The sequence below is a fragment of the Salvia hispanica genome, chromosome 3 (assembly GCF_029641045.1).
Source record: "Salvia hispanica isolate PSC_SH4W2 chromosome 3, Shi_PSC_v1, whole genome shotgun sequence".
In the NCBI taxonomy this organism is placed as follows: domain Eukaryota; kingdom Viridiplantae; phylum Streptophyta; class Magnoliopsida; order Lamiales; family Lamiaceae; genus Salvia; species Salvia hispanica.
Window position 1 is genome coordinate 43,302,198 of NC_142694.1, and position 11,281 is coordinate 43,313,478.

Consider the following 11,281-nt stretch of genomic DNA (forward strand, 5'->3'; position numbering starts at 1 on the left):
GTGCAAAGTTATGCATTTATCAAAACCAATTATGACAAAATTTCTTGATGTGTACTATGCTTTGTGCAAAGTTATGCATTTATCAAAACTAATTATGAAAGATAAGTGTTGTGAATTTGTGATATATTGAACACTGGACGAAAAAGTAATATAAACAAAAATATTCCTAGAAATAAAAACTTTAATAATAGTTGAACGAATTTAATGACCAAACATTGTGAAACATTTTGAGGGAAAAAAGCTTGGAGTATAAACAGTTATGCTATCGTGAAATGTAAACATTCCAAACACAAACACTCTCAAAACATTTGGTAGGGGCTCTTCGAAGGATCTCCCTCCATATTTCTCGTGGTACTTACATATATTGCAAAAAGAAAAGTAGTAAAAGGAAATTATGTTTAGAGAGTGTTTGAAAAGTAAGAACGACAGAGATAGGATGATAATAAGTAGTACTTCTAGTATTCCTTTAAAGCTAAAAACTAGTACACATATTTATAGCAGTGCATTTGCATCAAATTCTAATGAGAGATCCTATGTATTGGCATCAAATCCTAACAACATTCATAGCAACAACTCTAATTATAAAACCCAAACACAGATCTACTAATTAAATTATCAGCCAAACCATATTTGTAATTAATTATTAAGACATATTTTATCTAAACAATGGGGTACCCGGTCGTGGATAAGTGAACCTATATACTAAAATTAGATAGAAATTATAAATTTGTATTGGAACCTAATGTCAATTATGACCTTTTTACTTTAATATTACGAATCATATATCGACAAAATTGACCAATCTATACATTCGACATAACAACATTGATAGCATAAAATTCTAACGAGTTGACTAATCTATACATTCGACATAACAAAATTGATAGCATAAAATTCTAACGAGAAATCGTGTGGTAGGATCCACCATTCGTTCCCGCCGTCGCCTTCGTGGCAATTAATATGATTTGTGCCCCTAACTTATTTGTTTTGTGTTTTCAATTAATAAGTACTTTAAAAAAGTTGTAATCGACGTTAAACCGCTCCCGCACGGATTCGTCGAATTAAGGCCTGACGAAAACCGTATGCGACGTCTCGAGATTCATATCTCGGCACAAAATCCGGAGCGGCACCGATTTATCCGGTCAAAAGCCAGAATGGATTTTCTTTGATACCTAATACTATAATGTATGTAGGGTTCCTCGACCAATCTTAGGTTCGCCTGAAAATTCTTAACAATGGCCTTCATAAGATCTTTTGTTTTTATATAGAAATAAATTCTTTCAAGAAGAATTCTAGAAGACGTTTTATTTTTATATAGAAATAAATTCTTTCAAGAAGAACTCCAGAATATGTTGATCATAAAAAGATTGGTTACATAGAAAGGTGAAAAAAATTTCATTTTAAGATAGATCTCAATTAAACCAAATCTCTTATAAACATTATCCCTTATTCTAGAATTCTCTATTCTATTATTTTATTTTCCATATATCTAGCTTTAGCTCATATTTGATTATATAATATCTAGACATTCTAATACCTAATTCTAGAAAATTCAATTACATAATATCTAAACTCTAGATGTTTATACGATAATTCTACTACAAAAATAAATTTTTTTTCCCAACATATTGTAGTCATATCAAAACGAAGCGTTGACACCTTCTACTATCGGCTTCACAAGCTCTACTATGTCTCGTCACTGTCTTCGTCAGAGCTGTCGCCGCCCTCCGCCTCCATTGCACATTGCACATTTGCACCATTCCTTACAAAAAAATATGGCAAGGTCGATGGAGATATAATTATGACCTCACTTGCACCATTCTTGTGTGTATATTCACAACATCTTCTTTCTCATTTAAAGCAACTTAACTTGCTAGCACAAACTAAATTTCTCTACCCAAAAATAAATCTTGATCACTAGCCATCAGTCACTACGAGCCCAACACTTCCCTTAACCTAAGCTTTTCAAGCTCTTGGAGGGCATCAAAATGCTCACAAATTGGAGAGAACCCTAGCCAAGAAGAGCCAGAAGTTTAGCTTCGTTGCTCGGTCGCACTCTGGTCCGACAAGCTAAGAGACAGTTCGGGTTCGAAACCCGTGTTAAGTGAAGAGAAATTGAAGGGCATGTGGTTGTGGGTGTTAATGATAGAAGTAAAAAAGTAGGTCCAAATTAAATAAATTGCATGAAATTACTAAATTTAACTGCTCAAATTGCATATGGTTCTAAAGAACCACGGCATCTCGTTAATAGCTATACCATTTTCTCTCTTTTATCTATTAGGTTATCAATTTTATATTAAAATACATACTGGTCCAAGACTAAGACTATTTTTTTTTGGGATAAAGTAACATATTTGTATAATCCAACCTTAGGACAAATAGCCCATGTAGACTAGGGCAGCTCTACATTATTTGCAGGCTGCAATTCTTGTGGCCCAGAATTGGACATTTCCTCTGTTTGATATAGAGGCAAAATGACAATACCTCTCGTCACAAACATATATTGTGCCCAGTCCCACTTTCAATAATACTTACTACTCTTACGTTCGTGAAATACTGTCCACGTTTGACTCGACATGAATTTTAAGAAATATAAAAAAAAGTAGATAGAAAAAATTAGTAGAGTGTGAGTCTCATATTTATAAATTAGTTTTATAATAGAATGTGAGTATAATGAGTTAGTTGAAAGTGAGGTTTCATTAACCAAAAATGGAAAAAACGAAAGTGGACAACATTTTGCGGACAAAGGGAGTAAATGATATTAGTTCTCATCAATTTATCATTTAGTGTGTAGTCTGTAGACTAGCATTAAGCTAATTTTAGCTAATAGACGTTTACACATCTGAGTAATTGCCCATTTTTAATTACTATACACTTATATATTCGCGCATCCCACGACATGTAAATTTAAATCTGAATTGGAAGACTTACATCGAAGTAGAATTTTAATCACTTTCATTTTAGAGAACATTATTAGCATAAAATTTTGTAAATGCTTTTTTATTTTTCTTAGGAAAACTATTTCTCATAATAACTTTTCGAAATCTTAAACTCACAATAAAAATCACAATATTTTTCAACAAACTATTCTTCTAATTCAGATCTCCCATACATTTAAACAACTAACTGACTTCGTATCAAATTTTAGTTCACATATGTAAACAGAAGTAAGTGATAAAGGAAAAAGAAAAAGTCCATTATCCCAATGGGTCCCACCCGCCATTCACGGCGGTGATGGACTCCCAGAGAACCCTAACTAAAATTAAACACCATACTAATCATGATTTCAATCACTTAAGTGTCATCAAGTTCATGTCTGAGAGTTGTGGGGTGACTGGTGAGTACGATTTCGTGGGCATGTTTACCGTTTTCTTCTTTTTTTAATTATTTTTTTATATTTTTTTATTTTTTATGTTTACCGTTTTCTTCGCTCATGCGACGCGCAAATCTTACCTTCAGATCGATTTATTAGTTGTATTTGTGATTTTTGGTGTTTGTTTTTTATTTTAGCATTTTTTGCTTCATCGGCCAACTTAGGACTTGTAGGATATTGTTATTTTTTTCTTGGCTATTGCATGTAAGTTATTGTTTTCGTCCCTTAAAAATAGAAACTATTTTCATTTAGTCTATTTCTTAAAATTATGAATTTTTTATTTTAAGAAAAAAAATTCAATATAATAACTATAATAAGTTGAGACCGCGATACTCATTCTTTACTAGTAATAAACTCATCCTTAATACCATCAATAATTTGAAAGCTCTTTTTACATAAAATAAGACTTCTAAAGCAGCATAACAACAATCATTAATATCTCCAATAAAGCTAAAGCTCAAAGACTCCATGGATGGTCCACAACGTATGACTCTCTTTTTCCTAACAGTAATAATAATAAAAATTATACAAACTTTTTGCACAATTTCATCAATTTGTCCACACACGTAGAAAGTTAAAACAATAATTGAGGAACCCTTTTGATTTTGCTCATTATCATCTTATTCTTCTTCAAATTTGACGTTTCACATCAAAATATCATTAAAGTGACATACAAGTGAAAATATATTTAATTGCTGATAAAAAAAAATACCTAAAAAGTTTGTACCACTCTAGATTATAAGATAGTTTGAAAAGGTAAATATCTTAGTTATTGCTACTCCAGTCAATGTATTAGTTTGAGTAATAATACTATTGTTAGTAATTATGACATTTTTATAATCTAATGAGATAACTGAAAGATGTCATAAATTTTTCACAAATTTAAAATCGATTAAAATTAAACCTGACATAAGTAAGGTTAATGTGATACCACATCGTCAAAAACTGAACCTGAAATAATAGTAGAAATTATATATACAAGTTTTTCCATCGATCTGAAATTCAAATTTCTTTATAAGATAGTACTAGTATGTTCCAAACAATTTATGTCATTCCCAAATTTATAACACAATGTGTACTTTTTCCACCTAACTAACTATTTTTGTTGTAACATAACGTTTATATCAAAACTAATTGCATTTACTCAACTTAGTCCCTTCCATCAATATTTGTACTACCAAAATTTATGGCAAAATTACATTGATTCCAACTTTTATTTCCCTAACCACTTATTCAAAGAGGTCGTTGAAAAGCATCAAATGTCGATTAGGTTGCTTGAGATACTATTTAGGCTTAGTGAGGCGCACGCACATTAGCCGTTAGTTGTTGTTAGCTAGCAATGGATGGCGGTCAAAAAACGAAAGTAAACTTTAATCCTTTGGGATAGAGTTATCATACTGTATAATCGATTACTACTCTAAAAGCCGAATTTGATAGTCTACGTCCGTAATGGATTAGTCGGGGTGGGGATGGTAACGTTGGTCGATCCCGACCTAATCATATCTGCCTGGATCCGTTGTTAGATGTGAATTTTATAATAGGTTCGTGTTAAAATGACAGTCTCTCTTAAAGTGACACTGTGACACCACTTATACAACAATATTATAAACGCTACACAACAATCTATAGATTGCTGTATAGCGTGTTGGATATTGCTGGCCAAGAAAAATTGTTGTATAGTGTATAAAATATTGCTGGTTGTCTTTTTCAAAAAAAAAAAAATTGCCACGTGACAGCTTATTATTCATCCATGTGTACAAATAATTCGCTAGAAATGGTGGTATGACGTTATTTTAAGAGATAGTGGCACCCTAACATATAACTACAGACATTGTTGACAACTAAACATAATATGGTAATATTAAATTGCCATAATGCAATTAATGTTTAAATTCTAGCTTGGAATCTCAATCAACACTAACAATTCCTAGTAATTAAAGTGACGCCTTAGTTGGACTCTACCTCTTAAATATGATTGAATATGAAATCATATAATGTAGTACTAACTGATTTGAAAAAACTAATTTAAGTAGGCATTAATTAAGAGTAAATATAGCCTTTAATAATTCTTTAAAACACTGCATTTTCCACCTTGTACTTCTCTTTTCTTTTTCGACTGACTACTCAAAGAAGAAATATATGACGTAATCGTTAAAGGTTTCATGGTTCGAATATTAATGTTTTTCTTTAAATAGAGCCATAATTATAAAATGTATACATTAAATATTAAACGGATAATAAAGGGGGGTTAAAAAAAATGCAATTCAGTGGTCCATTTTTTATATCCAGGTAACGCATGGCATTAATGTTTTAAATTAATTAGATAATAAGTAGTCTTTTAACGAAGTTTGATCAAATTTAACAACTTGAGTTTGAAAACCAAATATTATTGTATTATAAAGTTATAATTAATCCTTAAAAAACACGTCTTTTGATATTGCTTAAAATATGTATTTTTAGAATTGTCAATTTATGTCGTCCAAATATTCTAAATGAATAAATGAATTTATAATTTTATATTCAATTTTCAAAACATAAAAAGTATTAGTATGAATTAAATGAATATGATTTCTAAATTAAATACAGTAACAAAATTCACGGGATATTGGTGACACACGAAATAGGACAATGATTAAAAATTTAGAGAGAGAATGATGAGAGAGAGAGGAATTCTTGCACAAAATGAGCTTCAAAATTGAACCTCCAAACGTCGAATCCGGGAATTCAAATCATCAATAGCCATCGTGCTTGCCTTCATTTTGTCTCCACCATTTTCATTCCGTAAACCCACCAACAAAATATATAAAGATGTCGTTTTTATCTCTCGATTCGAGTCAAAATCTCGGCACCAAACCACAATAGCGACTTGGATGTTTATTGGGCCTATCTTCTTATGTCGTCTTCTTTTACCTTTCTTCAAAGCCACACTCTATGATCAACGTTGAACGACAAACTCATTGTGGGTTGTCCCTCATTTTTACTTCTTGATTAACACTGCCTCTTTTGCGTCTTCCCTGTTTGTAGAATTGCCTCAAAGAGACTTCAGAATTGTGGGAGGTCAGTTCTTCACTCTCATAGCTCTGTGGCTTCTTGTTTACTATTTCTTGCTTGTGCAATGCTGATGAGTTTTGGAGAAATTGGAACTGCTGTGTGATTTTTTTCTACTTCTTTCTTATGAAATTGGTAAAGAATGCATGTTTTTGAAGTTATTGAATGTTATCTTGAGAATTTTATAATGGACTGGGGTCTGGAAATGGATAAAGGGACTGTAGATTTTTGTCTCGCGAATTTCAAGATTGGCTTATTTTGGAATTTTAGCTCTTTTTTTAAGTTGTGGAATCGGTTTTATCATTGGGAAGAAGAGTTATCGTGGCCCATTTTCCTTAATTTATTGCTTTTCCTTGCTAATCTGTTGATTTATTTGCTTCTTCTTTAAAAATTGGGGTGGGATTCTGGCTGTCCACACAGACAGCAGTTTCACATATAAAAGGGGGCTAGCATTATATGTTGCTTTTCAATTGTTTTATTTTTCTTTTTTCACAAACACCTCTCTCTCTTTCTCTAGCAGGAGACAAGTTTCATTTTTAAGTTAGTTCTTGCTGAGACAACGTGTTTGATTATGCTCAAAGAGTGCAGAAAAAAACTGTAATTTGTTTTGCAGTTTCAAGATTCTTGATCTTTTGTTTTTCAATTGGTGCGAATGGTTGTTGCAGGATAGGAACTTTGTATCTACTATTTTAGTCACTCCTTCACGGAGACAATGACGGCAGCTGCCTCCATGCCGTTTCCTCGTGGGCCGGCCAATTATGATGAGGTTTCTATGCAGCAGAGCATGCTCTTCTCTGATAGTTTGAAGGTACCTTATCCTGCTATATAATAATCTATTTTGTGTTGCGTAAGAGCATTTTATATTCATTTAATAGTTCATTTGAATCATTACTTGCACATTGTACCCTTAAATTAGCAATTGTGACGGCTTGAGGAGTGAAGGGCAAAGACGGGGAGAGAAGTAATTATGTAAACCAACTTTATTGAAAATGCAGTGAGTGTTGGAGAAAAATTATTGTGATATCTCATGCGGAGGAACATCTATTTTTTATCCATTTCTTGTCTTTATGGTTGGGGGAAGGCGGAAGGCAGAACTAGGTTTTAATATCTAACAGCTCTCGAATTAGTACGATCTCATTCCTATCTCGAATAGGAGTCATGTTGCTGCTATACAATCTTGATATGCTTTTTGACAGAGTAATGCCTTATTTCTTCAGGACTTGAAGAATCTTCGGAAACAACTGTATTCAGCAGCAGAATACTTTGAGTTGTCTTACTCTAATGACAACCAAAAGCATGTGTGAGTTGCTTGTAGTTGTTGAATTGCTATTTTTTGCCCGTTCGTTATTGATTCGTTATAGTAGGTTTACATCTCTTTGAACCTGCACGCAGAGTGGTGAATTCGTTGAAAGACTATGCCATTAAAGCTCTTGTCAACACTGTAGACCATTTGGGTTCTGTGACCTATAAGGTCAATGACCTGTTGGATGAGAACATCGATGAAGTTTCAGGAACTGAGCTTCGTGTATCTTGCCTTGAGCAGGTATAGTTTTTTGTTGGGTTCATAAAAAATTTTCCCTAAAATTTTACACAACTACTGTTTTTCTTTATAGTACTGATGTTTCATTGTTTCTATGTGATTTAGAGACTGCGGACATGCCACGATTATATCAACCGTGAAGGTCTTTCGCAGCAGTCGTTGGTGATAAACACTCCCAATTACCACAAACGATACATCTTGCCTGGTATTGCTCTCTCTCTCTCTCTCCCCATGTATATGTGTGTGATGCATACTATATATTTCGTATAGTTCTAAAGAAAGTTCCCCAATCGTTTTCAGTGGGACAGACAATGGATGGAGGTTTACGTACCAAATCAAAGTACGAAGGTTGCAGCGTAGACGAAGGTGATGGATGGCATCAATTTAGGAGTGGTAACATGTCTATAATGTCATTTAGATTCATACTATAAGCTTTGATACCACATGTTGATCTCACGAGCGAGTTGCCTTTGCAGCTATTCGAGCTACAATAAATGAAGCTCCACCATCTATATCCAGGTGAAGTTTCTTCCAAATAAATCAACCCTCTTGTATACTGGAAAACACTAGTAGTAAAACATACTAAGAGGCTAACGATATCTTGCAGTAAAGGGCGCTCTCCATCACCTACTCCGAGACTTGTGCAGCAGCCAGGAAACTTCGCCTTCTCTAAGAGCATGCCCAAGAAAGATCTAGGTTCGTTCCTCGTTCAAAAACTGTTTCTTCTTGTTTCTTGTCAACTTGAGATGAGCTCAAGCGTTGTGATGTTTCTCTTGGCTAATCAGAGAGGAGAACAGAGTCGCCTCGCCGGTTTCCACTTCTACGTTCTGGCTCCCTCTCCAGTAAGCCTTCCACTCCAAAAAGCTCGCGCCCAACCACTCCAAATAAGAGCCGTCCGACCACCCCAAATCCAGCTTTGGGAAGACAACCGGTATGTGATATTATCCCTTTTCTGTTTTATCACTTGAAGTAAACGCCTCCTTAATGCATATGTTGGTTGAAATTGGCAGGTTATCTCCGAGCCTCGGAAATCGGCTTCGATGCGGATTCGGGTTGGTAAAGAGAGCCCAAAGGAGTTCGAGCAAATCCCCAGCAAAAGCAAACGGTTGCTCAAAGCTTTGCTCAGTCGACGCAAGTCGAAGAAAGATGATACATTATATACTTATTTGGATGAATACTGATGGAAATGAATGGGAGATTGAAAAGAGTTTGTACCATTTTGTTTCCTCTTTAGTATTCAGTTTTATATCATCATTTCAGTGTAATTGTTAGAAACATATTTATTAATATTAATAAATGCCAATTTTACAAGATCTTTATCTTTACAATATGCCAATAAAAACATATCTAATGAAGATGGAAGAGTAAAGTTTACACCATTATCCTATCATCCAAGATTTGTAAAATTTCCAAAGCAACCATAACATATGAACAGACAGACTACAGAATATATGGTTAATATAAAAATCTTAATTATTTTGAATTGATGCTAATAACATAGTAGTATAATAGTATTATGAGAGACACTAAATCTATGACCAAATTCTAATACAGTAATACACTTCTCAAAATGTCACTGAATCAATCCCTGACCAAATTCTTCGATTGTCTTGGTGGCAAGTGTAAGAACATCGACAAAAGCACTGTACGATGCACGAAGAAATCTTGCTTCGACCGCCTCAAAGTCCCTACAAATCATCGAGATCAAGTAAGAAAAACTTGAGCGAACAAACATCTGCTCTGCACTACTTCATCAACAAAAATTTCAAGTTACACACGTCGAACATCGTTAGAATGTTTGTAAGCAAGAACACTAGCTCAACTGCCTTAAGATAGAACTTGCTTATCTAAACAACTATCTTACTCTATTACAAGTACACGATACTTACACAGAGAGTTTCCCGTTGGAAACTGACATATGCCTTTTCACTTTATCCGGTTGTAACTGTTAATCGCGAGCAAAATGCAAACTCAGATGAACAAATCAAGAGGACAGAAGCTGACTATAGCACACAACATACCTCCTTATCAACTGCCAGAGCAGCATAAACCATACAAGCAACTTCCTCAGAGGCATAATCTACTTCCAAGTTGCTGCAAGCAAGTTATTATTTCAGATAAGAAGAATATCACAGACTACAAAGATAAGGAGTGTGAATATGCCTACTAAACGATTGATGCAACACACACGGCCAGTATGCTCGATGAAAACTAGACAACTACTACTTCCTAGTACGTAATTAGCAACACTACTAGTTGTGCAATTACTTCTTCATATCCAATAAGGAAACTCAATTACAACAACGCCACGAGCTCTACTCCGATAACAAGAGAGATCAAACAATGTGCTCACGTCTCAACGCGAATGGACAGTATCGAACATGAAACAACTTAATGCTAATGCAAGGGCGAAGAAACAGCAACCTTGAACAAGAATGCCATGTATAAATGCTTGACAGTAGAGTTTATTGTCATGTAGCTTAATGTGGGGGAAACAAAAAGAATTCAAGTAAACAGATGCTCAGAAATCAGCAGAAACACATAAGATGCTTGCAGCAATGACATTGCAAGTGATACAAAAGTAATACAAGATCCCAACTTTCACCCTCTTATCAAAGACTTGGACATAACCCATCTAATTCAACCAACCAATTTCCCTTAAAGCCTCATTAATTTAATCATAACTGATTAATAACCCTAACTACGGTTAAGTAAATTCTAAATGGAATATATGCACCATACAAACAGAAGAGAGAGTTTCGTGTGTGTTTGAGAGACAGATTACCATCTGAAATCCCATTTGTTCCGAGCTACGGTAGTGACGTCAGCAGCTAATGTCTCCATGTTTTGGCTATGGAGCTTCAAAGGAAGGAAGAGGGAGTAACGGCTTTCAAAAGGATGATTTCAAAATATGAGAAATTAAAAATTACAGTAATTAGATTAAATAAAAAGTGCATTATATATAATTAATCAAATACATATTCTAAAAAATAAACATTTTAAACATAGCATTTTATTAGCTTTTGCTTAAACATAAGTACAATAATGTTGTGACCAAATAATTGAATTTGATTGATTCACGGTCGAACCGACCAGTTTCTATGTTCAAGCTGAAACGGTCGAATCGGCCGAGCCAATCCGGTTTTAAAACATTGTATACAACCCTATTTTCTGACAATACCTTATAGTTTCCAAAATTAAAGAATTTGTGAGAAGAATATTCTTTGTTATCCGGAAGAAAAAGTAAAAGTAATTGAGATGATGATCCTTGTTTGTTTAGTATTGTTTGGCTGAAATTGGTGTTGGGCAAAGAAAGCATA

The 11,281-nt window shown here is 34.0% G+C and overlaps 2 protein-coding genes across 3 annotated transcripts; one reads left to right on the forward strand and one right to left on the reverse strand.

Annotated features, from left to right (window-relative positions):
• Nucleotides 1-5,989: 5,989 nt before the first annotated feature.
• LOC125212136 (protein ABIL2-like) lies at nt 5,990-9,272 on the forward strand. 2 transcript variants are annotated; one of them, XM_048112214.2, is made up of 10 exons: nt 5,990-6,430; nt 7,087-7,229; nt 7,639-7,721; nt 7,814-7,964; nt 8,067-8,166; nt 8,262-8,354; nt 8,438-8,480; nt 8,569-8,657; nt 8,747-8,892; nt 8,972-9,272. In XM_048112214.2, the coding sequence occupies exons 2-10, from the start codon at nt 7,134-7,136 to the stop codon at nt 9,140-9,142; spliced, it is 972 nt and encodes a 323-aa protein (XP_047968171.1). In that variant the 5' UTR covers nt 5,990-6,430; nt 7,087-7,133; the 3' UTR covers nt 9,143-9,272. The 2 variants fall into 2 exon arrangements, with proteins under 2 accessions (XP_047968171.1, XP_047968172.1); XM_048112215.2 differs by having other exon boundaries at nt 8,262-8,327.
• Nucleotides 9,273-9,411: 139 nt separating this feature from the next.
• Nucleotides 9,412-11,161, reverse strand: LOC125215812 (uncharacterized). The gene is made up of 5 exons (XM_048117372.2): nt 11,143-11,161; nt 10,747-10,820; nt 9,983-10,055; nt 9,851-9,906; nt 9,412-9,649 (listed from the first exon to the last, which is right to left on the reverse strand). The coding sequence occupies exons 2-5, from the start codon at nt 10,803-10,805 to the stop codon at nt 9,535-9,537; spliced, it is 303 nt and encodes a 100-aa protein (XP_047973329.1). The 5' UTR covers nt 10,806-10,820; nt 11,143-11,161; the 3' UTR covers nt 9,412-9,534.
• Between the last annotated feature and the right edge of the window lie 120 nt (nt 11,162-11,281).